Genomic DNA, 19,076 nt, shown 5'->3' on the forward strand with positions numbered 1-19,076 from the left:
GCGTGGTGCTGACAACACCAAGTCAAGGGTTAAGATCCCCCTTACCGGTCATCTTTTAAAAAATAAATAAATAAATAAAAGATCTTTGGGGTCTTCAGTAATTTTTTTTTTTTAATTTGGTGGCTGGCTGGTACACGGAATGAACCCTAGGCCTGGTGTTATCAGTACTACACTCTAACCAGTTGAGCTAACTAACCAACCCTTTGGGTTCTCAGTAATTATAAGACCAAAAAATTTGAGAATCATTGGGTCTTATGCTTCTGCTCTTCTGATCATGCAAATCTGCCTTCATTTGAGAACTCCTGGAGAATTTACAAATGTTAGTTGGAGTTAATAAGAGAAGAGGTAGTGACTTAGAAAAGCTTGGTTTGAATTCTGGTTGGGATATTTACTAACTGTAGCCTTGGGGAAGTTACTTAGACTCCCTAAACATCTGTTTTAGCCTCATCCGTAAAATATAATACAGTTATATGTCGCTTAATGATGGGGATATGTTCTGAGAAATGCATCGTTAGGCGATTTTGTCATGTGAACATGATAGAGTGTACTTAAACAAACCTAAATGGTATAGCCTACTACATACCTAGACTATATATAGCCTATTGCTCTGACCACTGTTGTGTATGCAGTCTAGTGGTTGACTGAAACGTTATGTGAGGCATGATTGTACTTGGAATGTATAATTTAAAACACATTTTCAGATAATGTTTCAGTCTTCATTCTCCAGTTATGTCCCTTTAATTAATTTTTGTTGAAGGTGGAGATTCCTGATTTAAATTACAAACCCTAAAGCTGGTTGATGCCTTTGTTGTAATATCAATATGGTAAGCCTTTGATAGACTCTTTGGTGCTCTGGTTTGTGGTATTAAGCCATAGTCCACAAAAACATATTTTTACATATACAGTCATGTATCACTTAACAACAGGGATACATTCTAATAAATGGCATCATTACGTGATGTCATCATTGTGGGAACATCATAGAACATACTCAAGCAAACCTAGATGGTATGGCCTACTATATATCTAGAGTATGTGGTATATCTTACTGCTTCTGAGGCAGTAATGAGTTGCTCTGTGATGTCACTAGGTACACTAGGGGATACAAAATTTTCAGCTCCATTATAGTCTTATAGGACCATCGTTGTATATGCAGTCTGTCTTTGATGGAAGTGTTGTTATCCTGTGTATGACTGCAACTAAGGGGAGGAGAAGGGAGAGAGACTAATCAATGGCTAGGATTTAGCAGAGTTAAAATGAAATTGAAGGAGTAGAAATGGAATTTAGACAGCATACAGCTGTCAGTGAAGAAAAGCTTTCCATGGTAGGTACTTTTCTTGGGAAAAGGACTCCTAAATATTGAACCCTTTTAAAATAGGGAACTTATTGCTTACTTTGTTGTTTTAGTAAAGAGCACATAACTAATATTTGGGTGCTTCCTGATACAGTATTTGCTGCCAGATAAGTAGCAAATATTTTGAGTTTGGGAATATTAAGTTATTAAGGCTATTTAAAAACCCATCATGACTATTATATGAGTACTACTACAGTTAGATGCTGTGAGGGACAAAATGGGCTATGAAAAAGACTGCGTAATTAAAAGCTTATTATTACATATTTAACTATAATTAGTTAGTTGTGTTTATTTTTGCAAGCTGGCCAGTACAGGGATCCAAACCCATGACCTTGGGGTTGTAAGGCTGTGTTCTAACCAACTGAGCTAACTGGCCAGCCCTATAATTAGTTTTGTAGCCAGATTAAGTATTCATACCTTTAAGTTTTCTGGAATTAATCCTTTTTAAAGCCAAAAATTGAGGTAACTTGAAAATATAAATGCCAGTTGTTTTGAAGATTGTTTATTTTTCACCCTGGAACAAGAATGAGTGTTATTCTTAAAATAGTTTTTTTTTAAAACATTTTTCCTGTTCCAAATGTTCTTTTTATCTTGACTTATGGACAGGTAGATACTAGCAGTGAATTGAAAATGTTAGGTACTGAATTCTTTATCCCTGGAATTTATTTTACATCTATGAAAGAAATCAGACAAATTAAAGAAATTTAAAGCTTTAAGAACCAAATATATACAGAGACTGGTGGTAGAAAGCAGAACTTTTCCTAAGTTTATTTGAAATGAAGATAAGTAAACATTTACTGACCTTCAAGTAGACAGGTGTATCTGCAGGATTCCTTTTGCAGCTTTTAAATAGATTATTTGTGAAAGTTCTGTTTGTATCTCGTCTTTTCAATTATGTAGACTTTTGCCGGTTATATAGAACCGGAATATAGTGTAGACTACCATATTTGCCAGCATTTAAGATATAAACCCCTTATCCCTCTGAAAGGTATTTATCTGGTATTCCCATATTATGGATAGAAGGATAAGTGCCAAAGACAAGAGACTATTGGTATTATTAATAGTCTCGTATGAGCTGCAGTGTTAAGTAAAGCCTATTGAGTGCACACAAATCATGTACCAGCACAATTACTACTATAAAATATGGAAACCAACTAGGTTACCAAGATATCAAATAACAGACTTGTGGAAGAAAGTAATGTTTATTTCATCTCACAATACCTCTTTGGTAGCCTATATAATCCACCTTAGATTCATTTCTTATTTCTTATTTATGTATTATCTTACATCTTAAGAAATGGGTATGTACAAGCTACATGAAAATTGCTCCTAGAAATAGGAACATGTTAACAAAATTCAGCCAACAAGGCTACCAGTTACCCAGTAAATGCTAAAAAGGTAATGATAGAATATACCCACAAATATCACAGCTAAGGTATGAGTAGGTAGCCCCCCCCCAACCTTTTTTTTTTTTTTTTGGGTGGCTGGCTGGTGCAGGGATCCGAACCCCCTTGACCTTGGTGTTGTCAGCATGGTGACACCCCTCACTTTTTGTTAAGAAAAGTAAAAAAGGCGAAAAAATACTGCAGGGAACACCTGCAATGAACCCACCACTTAGACACAATAATTTTAGACATTTTGGCATGCGCCAACTATTAAAAAAAAGATGTTGGCATATTGGTATCTATAAGAAAACACCAAACTACATAATTGCTGAACCCTTGAAGGTCACACTCATGACATTTCCACTAAATATTTCATTCATTTGCTCAGAATAAGTACATTCTCTTACATAACTATGATACCATTATCCTTTCTAAGAAAAGTAAAAATAATTCCTGAATGTTATTTAATCTATTTTCAAATGTTTCAGTTGTCCCCCAAATGTCTTTTGTAGCTTTTTTATGAACCAGGATCCAATAAAGGTTAGCATATTGCATTTGGTTATGTCTCTTTAGTTTCTTTTAATCTAGTATGATCTTTTAGTGTAAATGTGTGCAAGTGTGAGTGTGTCTGACATTTTAAAAGAAAACATTAGTTATATAGAACGTATTCTGCATTTTTCTGATTATTTCCTTATGGAATATCCCACCTTCTGAATTTATCTCATTTTTTTTGGTGGTAGTACTTAATTTGTTTGTGTATTGCTGTATTTCCTATAAACTCAAAGTTAAATTTCAATGCTTCATTTGACTCCAGTTAAACATTATTGTTAGTAATACATTATAAGTAGTTTTTGTCTTTTCTTGTTTTTACAAAAGAACAAGTCACAGACCAAACAGCTGATGACTAACATTTTTTTGTTTGTTTTTTAAAAGATGACCAGTAAGGGGGTCTTAACCCTTGACTTGGTGTTGTCAGCACCACGTTCCCCCAAGTGGGCTAACCGGCCATCCCTATATAGGGATCCGAACCCATGTTACTATCATACATAACCTTTGGCTTTTGAGGTACAGAGCTACTGCTATAACTTTAAGTTCAAACATATCAATAAGACTTTGAGAACAAACACAGAAATAGGTTTGCATTGTCTTATTTTGGTTCAATGCTCTCTGAGAAAATGATTTGGAAGTTGAAGAAGCAAGAAGAGTTGGTGTATGTAGCAAAAACCCATACAGGAATTAGAAAGGAGCCACGGCTAGGAAAGTGTTAGAAATGGGGATTAGACAAAAAGACTTGAAAGTTATTTTCACAAGAATTATTCACCAGTCAGTACTGATAGTAACAAATAGGACTATTAAACCATAATTTTAGAACTATAAAAATATGATCCTCTAGTTTTATGAGGAGAAACTATACTTGGGCAAGAACAAGAGGGGCTCAAAAGTTATCAAATGAAAAAGAAGATAAAGTCAAGTTTTACAGGTAGGTGATTATAGGGTGAAGCAAACTGTATGTTTATAAAAATGATTTTACTGTGCAAGATGTAACCATTTGGACAACTCATAGGAACCTTGTTCTGCTCTGTTGCCAAGAGGATAAATGTTTTTAGAAGAAATGATAGTTCTTTATGCATAGAATGTGGGATGATTTTTAAAAATTTTCCCCTTTTTGAGAATATGTATTCAGTTTGATCAGGGTTTCTCAATCTTGGCACTGTTGACATTTTCAGCTCAATAATTCCCAGGCTGGGGCCGGCCCGGTGGCACCCTGCTACAGTGCGCCGCTTGGGAGTGCGGCGGCGCTCCCGCCGAGGGTTCGGATCCCACATACAGACCGGTTCCCACCCACTGGCTGAGTGAGGTGTGGGAGCAACACCGAGGGTTGCAATCCTGTTGCCGGTCCCGGTCCGGTCCGGGCGCGACACTGAGGGTTGCGATCAGTTGCTGGACACGAAAAAAGACAAAAAATAATAATAATAATAATAATTCCCAGGCTGTCCTGTGCGTTGTAGGATATTTAGTAGCACCCCGACCACTACCCACCAAAGAAAGTGTCAGTAGCACCCCTCCTCACCCCTGCCCCAGTTATGACTACCAAAAATGTCTTTAGACATTGTCACATGTTTTCTGGGGCAAAATTGATCCTGGTTGAGTACCACCAAGTTGGATAAAATCCACTAGCACGTATGAAGATTCACTAATGCTGTATTTTATGAACTAGATTTCCTTTTTTTTTTAAAGATGACCAATAAGGGGATCTTAACCCTTGACTTGGTGTTGTCAGCACCACACTCTCCCGAGTGAGCCACGGGCCGGCCCCTAACTAGATTTCCCTTTACATAAGCTATATAAAGCTGTTGAATCCCTTCTACATATATATATCAGGCATGGCCCAAGCTGTGCAGAGTATGTTGGAGAATACTGGAATATGATGAAAGTTTTAGCTCTGTTGGATTTTTTTTTTTTTTTTTTTTTTTTTTGGTGGCTGGCCAGTAACAGGGATCAATTCCCAGATCTTGGTGTTATCAACACCATGCTGTAACCAACTGAGCTAACTGGCCATCTCTCTGTTAGAAATTTTAATGAAGGTAGAAATGAGCTCTTCATTTGAAAGTCAAGGTGTAAACTTTTTGCTGTGTCTAAATCTCAATGCAGCTCCCACCCCACCCGACCCCACCCCATGCCTTTGCCTAAAAAAGATCCTTATTAGCTGAGTACTATAGGTAGGTTTTTCTTAGGAGTAGTTGAAAATTTTGTTTATTTTTGAGGTGATCTGTCTATATTCTGGTGTTTAAGAAAAGATAGTCTTAAAAACTTACTTGCTTGATTAAACTGAATGTGTCCTTTTTGTTAACCTTTGATTGTTTCATTATATTGTCCTTAAAATTTCTTAGCTATGTATAAGTTCTGCCAATAAGGAAAATGATCTAGGTATCCTGTTATGGGGAAGGAATGGGAATACATACAGTTGGGATAGGATAAGAATGGAAGTAGTGAGAGTTGTTTGAAAATATTTAAGTTAAAATACTGAAACATTTCAAGTAAAAATTTCAGAAGAAAGAATTTTTTGAAGCTTCTAAGATGCATATTATTTGTGGATTTGGAATTTTTCTGCCAAATGACATAGGAGCAAATTTGAAGATAGCCGACAAATAGTTGAGGGGTGGTATGGAGGTAATTTTATATTTCAAGTGAGTAGGAAAGCTCCTAGAATCTAGATTGTGGTCTTGCAGTATCATTCCCCACCAATATCATTTTTTGGAGATATGACTGGTTCAAGGTCTGGAGTAGGAAACAGATGAGCCTGGAACATCTTGTCTATCAGACAGCAAGGATATTATCAAACACTACTAGGATTGTGTCAGTCAGGTGCCAACTGAAGGAAGTTCCCACCGGCCAAAATAGGACACTTCAAGTATCAATAAAGGTAACTGCGTGGATCAAAACACATCAAATGTGGTGTCATAATGATCATTTAAGAACAAGCTTTTGGTCACTTTGGGGATGTTACTGAACCAAGTCACTGTTTTGAAAACTGGTAAAGAGAAAGAATCAAGCAGGATAGAATCAAGACTTTACCTATATAAACTCCACCACTGGGAAACCAAATAGTAGGTATGGGTTTTGTTTTTTTAATAGAAGTGTTCCAGCTAACAAGTGATGGATTTAGAATGACTGGATGCAAGGCTGGCTGGTTAGCTCAGTTGGTTAGAGCACCAAGGTCCAGATACAGTCACTGAACATTCCTCCTGATGGAAGAAAACACCACCACATGAGTAGTCTTAGGGGTAAAAAAAATTAAACCTGTATCTAATCAAGCCTCTAGACCCAACTATCAATTTTCAGGTTATACAGAGGATAGAGGCACATGTTGAATGCTATGTGTATGTGAACAACAATATCCAGATTGTAGGAAACTATAGGAGGTGACCTGGTTCTTTAACAAATAGATTGCAAGAGGAAAAATAAAGATGAAGGGCCGGCCTGTGGCTCAATCGGGAGAGTGTGGTGCTGATAACACCAAGGCCACGGGTTCGGATCCCATATAGGGATGGCTGGTTTGCTCACTGGCTGAGCGTGGTGCTGACAACACCAAGCCAAGGGTTAAGATCCCCTTACCGGTCATTAAAAAAAAAAAAAAAAAAAGATGAAGGAAGACCTATATATTAAAAGAGACTTAATAAATTTATCAAATAATCAAAATGTGTGGATTTTGTTTGGATCCTAATTCAAAGAAACTTTTAAAAATATGGTATTTGAGAGAATTTGAAAATTGAATGTTGATTGGATACTTGATATTAAGGGACTGTCAGTGTTTTAGGCATGTAATGATACCGTGATTTTTTTTTTTTTTTTTTTTTTTACTGTGCTCTTGTGAAGTCCTTATCTTTTATAGCTACATACCAAAATATTATTTATCAAAATATGATGTTAGGGATTTGCTTCAAAGTAATATGGGGGATGGAGGATTATAGATGAAACAAGATCTGTTTTGAGTTGATAACTTTTTTTTTTTTTTTTAAGATGACCGGTAAGGGGATCTTAACTCTTGACTTGGTGTTGTCAGCACCATGCTCTCCCCAAGGCCCACCATGCTCTCCCACAGGCCAGCCCTTGAGTTGATAATTTTTGAAGCTAGGTGATGTATAACATGTTTGACTACTTTTGTATTTAATTAAATTTATATCTCACGGCCCGTGGCTCACTTGGGAGAGTGTGGTGCTGAGAACACCAAGGCCTCGGGTTTGGATCCTATATACGGATGGCTGGTTGGCTCACTGGTTGAGCGTGGTGCTGACAACACCAAGCCAAGGGTTGAGATCCCGTTACCGGTCATCTTTAAAAAAAAAAAAAAATTTATATCTCACTAAAAATAGGAAAGGAACCACTACAGTCTTGATTTAAAGATTCATAGTGGCAGTATGATGAAAATTTGTTGCCCCTTCACTTGGTTACAATATGATTATCAAATTTACTTCCCATCCAAATTTTCCTCTTGATGTAGCACTGTGTTCACCATGTGTTGGTCTTTAATTTCTCAAATTCATATTTTTATCTGGCAGTTTTCAGAAGATGTAAAAATGTCCCTAAATTGAGCAAGGATTGAATTTTAATGTACTTTTTTTTTTAGTGTGATAAGTATTCAAGCCTATGAGTACATCTATCCTTCATAGCTAAATAATAAGAAAGAGAGAGGAAAATATTGAGGATTTTTTCCTTGTGAAAAATTAAAGGTTTGATGTGGAAAGAGGTTAAACATGAGTGGAGTGATAGTTTGGGAAGATCTGTACATTTTATTACTGAATATTTAGAAATTCCTGTCTTTAATCAAAAATAGTTGAAAGGTTACTATACATACCATGGATCACTAGAAAGACTACAGAGAATAATGGCATTTCTTTCTTGATTGTCTTGGTAGAAATATTCAGTACAGTATTTTAATCATATTAATGAAAATTTCTTTTTGATAACTGGAAAACTACGAGAAGAATGCTAAATTTGCATTTTCCATTTTTAAAGTTGCCAAGTATTTAATTTAGGTTGACATCTCTATTGTGGCATAGCCCATCGTTTTGAGCCTGAGCTATAGATGCTGAAGTGAAAGGAATTGATCACATTCTGAGATAACAGTCTCAATCAGAATTGAGGACAGCGTGTTTGAAAACTTGGTTTCAGTTTCTTTCAGAAATGTTTTGGGTGTAAGTGTAAAATGTGCTCAGTCAGCAAACTCACGATTTTCTGGGTTGAAAGCCTTTTTGTTTAACTCCATCTTCTATGCCGTTAAAAATAGAAAGAAAGAAGAAAAATATTTCGTAAGTTGGATTTTTTTTTCTTTTTGAGTCTTTTAATTTGCTTTTGTTGTCTTGGTGGTAATTAAGACATAAACATGTTTCTTTGCCACCTTTTCAGATCTACACTTTTCAGTTCTTTCCGTTTCTTAGAGTACCCTTTTCATGGGAGGAATAACATAATTTGACTTTGAAGGTTAGGTAGAAGAAATTTTCAATATTCTTGTCAAAATTCATTGTTTCACAAAATCAAACATAAAGAACTCAGTCTCTTAAGGTGTTATAAATACGTGAGATGAAAGACCAGCCTTTCAGATATGCTATTAAAATATCCACAAGCATTACATTGAAAACCACAATCGAATTCAGATTCCAAAGGAAAATCTACGTATTCCAAAGGAAAGATGTCTACACATTGCTCAGCATATGTGTGGAGGGTTTGCTTGTAGCTGGTTAGTGCTGAAAGAAGGTCCTTGAAAATCATCTACACAGGTTATCATCCACAGTTTATATTCATCATTCTGCTGGGTGTTTGATATTTATACATTAATTATCTGTTGACTTTAAGTTCTAAGAAAGTTATATAGCAAAGAACAATGGGATAAAATTAAGTAGTTAGGAAAAAAAGTTGTTTAGAGTGTTGTTTTTTGTGAAACTAGACCAGAGAATACAGGTGCATGCGTTTTGTGGTCTTTGGCTCAAAGGATGCCTGTGATTTGGATTTGTTTTCTTTTTAATTCAGTTTCGGGCTAGGATTGTCTTGTGTATATATAAATTAAATATGAGAATAAGACAATTTAAATTGATCCCTTAGATTTTTTTCTTTTCTCCTCCCCTTTTGTGATTTTGGTTTGGAAAGACAGAAATAATTAAAATAGAATATTAGAGACCAATTAGAATCAAGCATTTTACCCATTAAAAAACTCTGGTTCCCAAGCTGTGCACCTGGCTGTAGCTAACTCACTGGGGCATTACAGAATACTTTAGATTTTCAAGGGAAACAACATCTGTTGGGCTTCTTGCAAACTACTACTATCAAGTTGTATGACCCTAACTACTTAATAAACAGAATTATTAAGGTTAACAGGTTAGGTTGGTTGTTGTTTTTGTTTTTTTGTTTTTTTTAAAGATGACCAGTAAGGGGATCTTAACCCTTGACTTGGTGTTGTCAGCACCACGCTCAGCCAGTGAGCAAACCGGCCATCCCTATATGGGATCCGAACCCGTGGCCTTGGTGTTATCAGCACCACACTCTCCTGAGTGAGCCACAGGCCGGCCCCTAGGTTGGTTGTTTTGATTTTGGCTTATGGATGTGGTGAAAAAATTACTGAGACACTAAGGGCACTGAGAGCCTTTGCAATAAAGGCTTTGTTTGAACAGTGAGCAGTAATGCTACTCCCATTCCAAGACAAAGAAACTGACTCTTAGTCAACTAATATCAGAGGGCAGAATAGCAGTAGCTCTTCATTTGCAGTACAGAGATGTAGACTTTATTTTTAAAAGAGGCATGGAACTTGGGCAGTGTTTTCAAATTTATGGTAGACTGAATTCATGGTGGGTAGCTTCCAGAATTTCCTAGACTAAAAGTACAAGGTAATAGTAGGACTGGAACTCTGACAAGTGAGGTTCTCATCTTACATGTAGAATTTAAAGGAGAAAAAAAGGCTCAGTAATCACAGTAACTAGCATTTTAATGCATTGTTTTTTAAAGATCAATATTAATGCAAAACAATTGATAATGAACAAAATATCGATTTTAAATAAAGACTGGATGTGACCCTGCACACTTGCCTGACTCACTTTACTCGCCTCACCCTAATCCTGGCCATAGGTATTTATACATTAAGATTTTGTAGTCCTAATTATAAAAGTATTTGCTGTGGAATGGATTCTCATATTCAAGAATACAAGTTGTAATACTGAACCCTTGGAAGTGTGGGGAGGTTAGGGGAAATGGTAAGAAGGAGCAGAAGGTGGGGGTTGCGGGGTAGGTTACCAGTGGAGTCGATAATCTGATTCCATATTTTGTATAAAACTATTTCTCCTATATTTAGGTGATTTAAACTTTTTTTCTTTTAGTATGGCAGACACCGACCTGTTTATGGAATGTGAGGAGGAGGAGTTGGAGCCATGGCAGAAAATCAGTGATGTCATTGAGGACTCTGTAGTTGAAGATTATAATTCAGTGGATAAAACTACTACAGGTAATAAAAGCTGTTTTGATCTTAGTTTGTTGTTTAAATTAATTAAATTGAATGGCATTTTGGTTAAGAAAGTGTGAGGTGGAGAAGAACTTTAAGAATCCAGGACTTTAAGATGCCTCATTGTGCACTGCTGCTACCTTCTTTTCTACACGCTAGCCTGTAAATAGCTCAGTTTTCTCATCCTTAAAGCTAGAAACACTATATTTAATTCATTTAAAAAAAAAACATCGAGAGGTTGGATTAATCAATGTTTATCAAACATCTGTCAGTTCTTTTACCAAATGATGTATGATCAAGAATGCAAAGTCATGGTGGTGTGTATGAGTGCTCATAAAAACAGGTTCCCATAGTCTTGTGGTTGTTTTTTTTGTTTTACTTGACCTTGGTTTCCTTTGTGAGCTGAGCAGAAATTGCTTTGTGTCTGCCTTCATGGACAGTTTACAAATTTAGGCATCTTAGCTTCTCTTTCATAAAGGTGATATTGCAGGGTCAAATTCTAGATTGCCCTGATCTCAGAAAGTGGGTGGTAGTTCTTTTTCTCCCCTAAATTGTACCTGTTGCTCTTTATTTTTATTTTTCCTGCCTTGAGACCTGAAGATGGCTTTGGTTTAGGCTGAAACAGGACACAGTTCAGGGTCTGGTGGATGGATGGCTTAATATGCATGGTTATGAATATGAGTAGTGGCGATAATAAACTTTCAAGTTTAGGGGTTTGCTAGTGCTATATAAGCAAAGCATTAAAATCCTGGTTCTGTGGGCTCAGTACTCTAAATTAATCAGGAAATGTGAGACAAAGAAAAAGGGATTGTGTCTAAATGGTGGACTAAGAGAAAAGGAAGAGGAGAAATCAGATGAACAGTTGGATTTTATGAATAAAATAGGAAACTTTTTGGCCATAGAGACCCAGAACAAGATGGAAAAGGAAGATTAGAGCAGTATCCTTTAGTGTCATCTGTCCCTGTCTCCAAGTGACTGTGCCTCCCCTTCCCCACAGTTTCTGTGAGCCAGCAGCCAGTCTCGGCTCCAGTGCCCATCGCTGCCCATGCTTCTGTTGCTGGGCACCTCTCTACATCCACCACCGTTAGTAGCAGCGGGGCACAGAACAGCGACAGTACAAAGAAGACTCTTGTCACACTAATTGCCAACAACAATGGTAAGTGGGATTATTGGGAAATTCTTCCTGGGCAAGAGGGATGAGAGAAAAAAAGGTCTTAGGGACAGCTGTACCTGTTTACTGGTGTGGTTCTATTAGTTGGAGAATGAATTTAGTAATGATGCTCTGATATGGAAGTGAATCTGTAGGTGGTGCTGTTCCTTCTAAGTTAGTGCTGAATTGATGCTGGTGTTTCAAGTCAGGGCAGCAGATTCTTGCTGCTGCTAATTTCCAGGAGATAAAATGTAAACCCCAAATTCCTAACTATTAAAGAGATCGGGGACTTTTTGTTTGTTTGTTTGGTCGTATTTGTTTTTTTAATTGCTAGAGTCCCATTAGTTTGGTAAGAATTTTCCCAAGGGCAGCTTTGTTCTTATTTTCCCTGGCAGATTCACTTGGTTTTTGGTTCCTGGGTATGGAAGACGGGATAGGGTTGTTGTCCACCTGAAAGAAATGGTGAAAGAGTAGTGTTTTTAGTGTATTTATTGACTAGAGAGGCTATATCATACTGGTATCTATTTCATTTCTGATGACTGTTTCTATACTCTGAAGGTGAGTTATTAGCAAGTTATTTCTCATGATTTATAATTAAAATAGGCCCAGTGATATCTGCAGTATGAAGTCTTAGTGGTGAGATTGCTGAATCAGGCATTTAAAGTTTGACAGATGTTATCGAATTGCTCTAATAGGTTGCTGACCAATAGCTCTTTCCCCATATTATTGCCAACTTTAGATATTATCAGACTTTTAAATCTATATATAAATTTCCATAGGTTTTCAATTTTCCAGTACTGAAAATATGATTATCATCATATGGGAAATTCTTAGACTTTTTTTTTTTAACTTATAAATAAATAAGTTATATATAAAGATGGGGAACCACTTACGTAGAGAATTCTCTCATTTTACACATGTGGAAATTGAGATCAAATAACTTGCTTAAGATCAAATAATTGATTAGTGACTAAACGGGATTTGAATTATCTGGACTTCAAAGCTCATGGTAGCACCAATATATTACTGCTTTCCTGTGTTTCTATTAAACTGTCAAAGTTCTGTTAGCAGCCAGTTTAGCTAAACTTTTCTTTGATCCTGGGGTTCCAAGGCCCATTCCAAGATGGCTGAGTATCTCATGACACGCTGAGATGGCCTAGTCTCCTTGACTCCTTGAATGAATGGACCCTTGATTCCTGAGTCTGCCTAGGGCCTGTGTACTTATTTTTAAAATACATATATATAAATTGATTTTATTTACTTTGTAAACTGCTAGTACTTAAATTAAAATGTTAACCCATGTTTATGATAAAAAGAAAAAAGTGGGTGTAGACTGGTAAACAGTTACATTATGTCTTGAGTGTTCTTCCCCCAAATTTTCATACATAAAACATAAACTAAATGGTCCAATTTGTTGAGTTTTTTTTGTTGTTGTTGTTTCTGGTATAATGCATATAATTGTGTAATTGTTTTCATCATGTACTCTTGAAATGCTAGCCTAGCTATAGGGATGAGACTTTAGAATAGACCCAGTTCACCTTTCTTCAGTTTAATTGTATTAGTAATTGTCCACTTCCTACATTAATAACATAGGAAGGGAGAATAACTTTCAAGCAGTTCAGTATTGTTTCACCTCATATACTAGGTTCTTTAGAAAGTTAAAAAGTTGACTTTTTTTTTCCTACTCCCCACCCTCTTTTGTTTTTTATTATTTTTGTAGCTGGCAGTATGGGGATCCGAACCCTTGACTTTGGTGTTATAACATTGTACCCACCCTCCTTTTAAACCAGTTTTAAAACCAGTCTGGCTGCTAGTCACTAATAGCCACTGCCACCAGTAATTATATTTTAGAACACCATACTTTTTTGTGCATTGATTCGGTTTTTATAATTTCCCTGTTTCTTTTATTTTTCTTGCCCTCTCTACATAAAAAGCGTTTTCTTGATTCTTGATCTTAAGATTTTATTTATCCCCCCCCCAGTTTTATTGAGGTTTAATTGACAAATAAAAATTGTATATATCTATGGTATATTATGACATGTTTTGAGATATACATTGCAAATTATTAAATCAGGCTAATTGATTTATCAGTTATTTCACATACTTATTTTTTTGTGATGAGAATGTTTAAGTTCTACTCTCCAAGCAATTTTCAAGTATACAGTACATCATTATTGATTATAGTCACCATGCTGTATGATAGATCTCCATAACTTATGCGTTCTAACTGAAACTTGGTACTCTTTGGCCAGCATCTCCCCATTGCCCGCCTCCTTCCAGCACCTGTCAACCACCATTGTATTCTCTGCTTCTATGAGTTCAACTTTTTTAGATTCCACATACAAGTGAGATCATGCCATATTTGTCTTTCTGTGCCTGGCTTATTTCATTTAGCATAATAGGAAGATTTTAAGACCCCTTCTCTTCAGATCCCTCTACTGGTCAGCTGTGGAAAATAAATAAATGAATGAATGAATAAATGAATAACCAACTCTCCACCCATCTCATGTTGAACTCATGTCATATTGATATATAACCTTTTTTCTTTACTAATCTACTATTTTGTGTCATACATAAGTAAATGACGGGCAGTAGGTCAGGGTTTGAAATTATTAAAATACTATTGTGTGACCTCCAGAACTGTGGAGGAAAGGTAAAGTATTCTCTTTTCAAGTCAGTTTAACATATCTTGCATCCATATTACATGCTTATATATTAGACTTCGTGACATTATAATAAATAAGTGTGAGACATGGTTCTTGCCTGCAAAAAGCTTAGAATCTTATTAGAAATATCCATTCATGCAGCGAATATCTTTAAGTGGTTGTTCTGTGCCAGGGGCTAGGCATTGCTGTACAGTGGTGCGTTAAGTAGACTTCTTCTCACTCCAGCAGCAAAACTTATGAGACATTGGCATAGAGGTAGACAAAACAAGAGTCCCATGCACATATGGAAACTTGATATATGACAAAGCTGGCATAACAGATCATTGGGGAAGGAGGGACGAGGCCATGGGTGACACTGGGACAGTTACTTATATGCTGAAAAAAATGGTTCTTTACTTCACACACACCGACAAATCAGTTCCAAATGGAATAAGGATTTAAATGGGAGAAGCAAACTTTAACGCTTTTGGAAGAAAATATGAGGATACTTTTATGGCCTCAGAAGCGGGAAAGATTTCTTAAACCAAATACAAAAGAAGAGCTAACCCTAAAGGATAAGATTAATAAATTGAACTGTGTTAAAGACATGATTTTAAAAACTGAAAAGACAAGCCACAAACTGGGAGAAGGTGTTTGCAGCATATATTACTTTATAAAGAATTAGTATCCAGGATATGTAAAGAACCTACAGTAAAAAGATAAGCAGCTCAGGAGAAAAATAGGCAAAAGGCATGAGCCGGAATTTCATGGAACAGGAAACAAGAAAGGCCAGGAATCCATCTGAAAAAATGTGCAACCTCTTTAGTAATCAGGATAATGCAAATGTATGCTAGAATAATATTCCATTTTACAACCACTAGATTGGCAAAAATTAAGAAATCTGACAGTTCCAAGTATTGGAGAGGGCTGTATATATTGTTGATTGAAATAGTGTTAACCAGTATGGAAAATGATTTTATATTATTTTGCAAAGGCAAACATGCATATGTTACAACCTAGTAGTTCCTCTTCTACTGATAAACCCTAGAGAAATCCTTGAACATGTGCACCAGGAGATGTGAGCAAAAATGTTTATAGCAGCTGCATTAGTTTCTGTTGCTATAGCAGAATACCTGAAACTGGGTAATTTATAAAGGAACAGTTTCAGAGGCTGGGAAGTCCAAAGTCCAGGGAACACATCTGGTGAGGGCCTTCTTCCGGGTGGGGTGACTCTCTACAGCATCTCACACATGGCAAGAATGGGCTGCGCAAGAGAAAATTAACTTTCTCTCCTTATAAAGCCATCAGAATCATGTCCATTACTCCCTGAATGGATCAATCCATTCACAAGGACTCAGCCTTAACAATCTAATCACCTCTTAAAGGCCCCACCATTCAAATACCATAAGTGGATTTCCCACCCTCTTAATACTCTTACAGTGGGGGTCAGGTTTTCAGTACATGAACTTTTGGGGGACACATTTAAATCATAACAGCAGCATATTTGGTATTGCAAAAGACACATAAACAGCCCACATGACAGTTGACTGGAGAATGGATAGTTAAATTATGATGAATGAAAGGAATATTATGTAGCTGTGAAAATGAATAAATTACAACTATACATACCACATAGTTAGATATATAATTGAATAAAATGACTATCTTATGGCTATATTGTACCAATTTAATAAAGCTCAAAAACAAATACAACTAAAATATATATTTATGGAAATGTGTAGTTTTTTAAAAAGCAAAAGAATGCTAACCGTAAGTTCAGGAGAGTGGTTGCTTCTGGGACAGAGGCCAGGGATTGGTAATGAGTAGGAGCATACAAATAGTATTTATAATGGTCCAGTCCTAAGCTGGGTGACAGATTCAAGAGTTTTTGTTTTATCATTATGCTTTGTAACTTAAATTTATGTAACATTTTATATGGAACAAATATTATAAAGTAATGATAATTTTTTTAAAAGTCAACGAATGGAGACAGGGAGGGTACAATTTTGTTCTATCCTCCATAATACCTGTTGTTCCATGGAGGGTGATAGTTGGTTTAAAAAATACATATATGTAATCCTTTCATAGTCGTTGTTAGACACATCAGAAAGTATATTTCAGGGCATAATGATGCCCAATTCTGTTGTATTGGAAATTCTGTTTGGTGCTTGTTGGACAGATTAATTTTCAAATATTTATTTACTTTGGAGAACAAGAAAATATAAAACAATGTTTAAAAGAAAGTGTCTGGAATAGAAAAAAAAATCTTGAAAAAGAAGAATAAAGTTGGAGGGCTCACACCTGATGATTTAAAACTTGCTACAAATCAAGACAGTTTGGTATTGATTGGTTTAAAGAAAGACAGAACAGTTGAATACAATTGAGAATTCAGAAATAAACACTCATTTTTATGATCAACTGATTTTCAACAAGTGTAACAAGACAATTCAATGGGGAAAGAATAGTTTTTTAAACAAATGATACTGGGACAACTGGATATTTTTCAACATGAAAAAGAGTGAGGTTGCACCCCTAACTCACTCCATATACAAAAATTAAGTAGATCAAAGACTTAAATGTAAAAGCTAAAACTATAAAATTTTAGAAGAAAGCATAGGCATAAATCTTCACGAACTTGGGTTAGGCGGTGGTTTCTTAGATTTAACACCAAAAGCATAAGTAACCAAAGAAAGAAAAAAGTAGACTTTACCAAAATTAATACATTTTATGCTTGAAAGGATACAATCAAGAAAGTGAGAAGATAACCCATAGAATGAGAAAATTTTGCAAGTCATATATCTGATAAGGATACTATATCTAGAACATATAAAGAACTATCACTACCTAATAATAAAAAGATAAATAATCCAGTTAAAAAATGGGCAAGACATTTCTGAACAGACATTTCTCCAAAGAAAATATATAAATGACCAGTAAGCACATCAAAAGATGCTCAACATCGTTAGTCATTAGGGAAAGGCAGATCTAAAACACAGTGAGATACCACTTTACACTCACTAGGGTGGCTGTAATAAAAAAGCCATACCATTATTATGGACAATAACATGTATTGTCATGAATGTAAGAAATTGGGACGTTTCATAAATTACTAGTGAGAATATAAAATGGTGTGGCCACTTTGGAAAACAGTTGGCAGTTTCTTAAAAAGTTAAACATAGACTTATCATGTGACCCAGCAGTTTTACTCCTTGTTATATACCCAAGAGTACTGAAAACATGTTCACACAAAAACTTGTGCACAAATATTCATAGCAGCATTGTTTATCATAGACAAAAGTGGAAACAACCTAAATGACTATCAACTAATAAATGGAGAGACAAAATGTGTTAATATCCATACGATGGAATATAATTAGGCCATAAAAAAGAATGAAATACTATACCTACTGCAATATGGATGAACCTTGAAAACAGAATGCTTAAGTGAAAGAAGCCAGGCACAAAGGGCCTCATAGTGTATGATTCCATTTATATGAAATGTCTAGAATAGGCAAATCCATAGAGACAGAAAGTAGATTAGTGGTTACCAGGGGCCAGGGGAGAAGAGAAAGGGGAATAACTGCTAATGGATATGGAGTTTCTTTTGGGGATGATGAAAGTGTTCTGGAATTAAATAGTGGTGATGGTTGCACAACCTTGTAGATACGCAAAAAACCCCACTGAATTGTGCACTTTTTTTTTTTTTTCCCCTTTTTGTCTTTTTTCGTGTCCGGCAACAGATCGCAACCCTCAGTGTCGCGCCCGTACCGGACGGGGACCGGCAACGGATCGCAACCCTCGGTGTTGCACCCGCACCTTGTTCAGCCAGTGAGCGGGAACCAGTCTGTATGTGGGATCCGAACCCTCGGCGGGAGCGCCACTGCGCTCCCAAGCGCACTGTAGCACTGCGCCACCGGGCCAGCCCGAATTGTGCACTTTAAATGGATGATATCTGGATTATATCTCACTAAAGCTGGGGATTTTTTGTTGTTTTTTTAAGAAAGTGTCAGGAATAAAATTTTGGAACATTTTTACTATTCTTTTTTTTTTTTTTTTTTTCTCTCCTTTTTTGTCTTTTTTCGTGACCGGTAATGGGATCGCAACCCTCAGTGTCGCGCCCGCACCGCGCTCAACCAGTGAGCGGACCGGTCTCTATATGGGATCCGAACCCTCAGCAGGAGTGCTGCCGCGCTCCCAAGCGGCGCACTCCACCGAGTGCACCACCGGGCCGGCCCTTTACTATTCTTTTTGATATTCTTTAGACTCCACTACTCAGTATTTAGAAATTATTCCTATAGTTCTGACTGATCCTCTAGTTTCATAGGAAAGAGATACTATGAACTGATTTAAACTATTGCTTAATTCTGAGCTGTGGATAATGTAAATTTAATTTATAAATTTCTTACTATACAACTAATTATGATTTTCAACTGCTGTTGTATTTAGCCCTCTTTCTCTGCACTTTACGGGTATGTAAGTAAACTTAAAAGAATGAAGGGGCCGGCCCGGTGGCGCACTGCTGCAGTGCGCCGCTTGGGAGCGCGGCGGCGCTCCC

General features: G+C 36.4%; 1 protein-coding gene across 5 annotated transcripts in view; it reads left to right on the forward strand.

The window, feature by feature from the left end:
* The first annotated feature begins 10,602 nt into the window (after window positions 1–10,602).
* POGZ (pogo transposable element with ZNF domain) overlaps window positions 10,603–19,076 on the forward strand; it is a 40,555-nt gene continuing 32,081 nt past the window's right edge. For 2 of the 5 annotated variants that reach the window (XM_008575162.1, XM_008575163.1), the window contains exons 1-2: window positions 10,606–10,729; window positions 11,724–11,882. In XM_008575162.1, coding sequence (XP_008573384.1) covers window positions 10,606–10,729; window positions 11,724–11,882 — 283 coding nt within the window. Of the gene's footprint in view, window positions 10,730–11,723; window positions 11,883–19,076 lie in introns of all 5 variants that reach the window. The other 3 variants (XM_008575161.1, XM_008575165.1, XM_008575164.1) reach the window with 3 other exon arrangements.

Source organism: Galeopterus variegatus, unplaced genomic scaffold, assembly GCF_000696425.1.
Source record: "Galeopterus variegatus unplaced genomic scaffold, G_variegatus-3.0.2 Scaffold1148, whole genome shotgun sequence".
Lineage (NCBI taxonomy): Eukaryota > Metazoa > Chordata > Mammalia > Dermoptera > Cynocephalidae > Galeopterus > Galeopterus variegatus.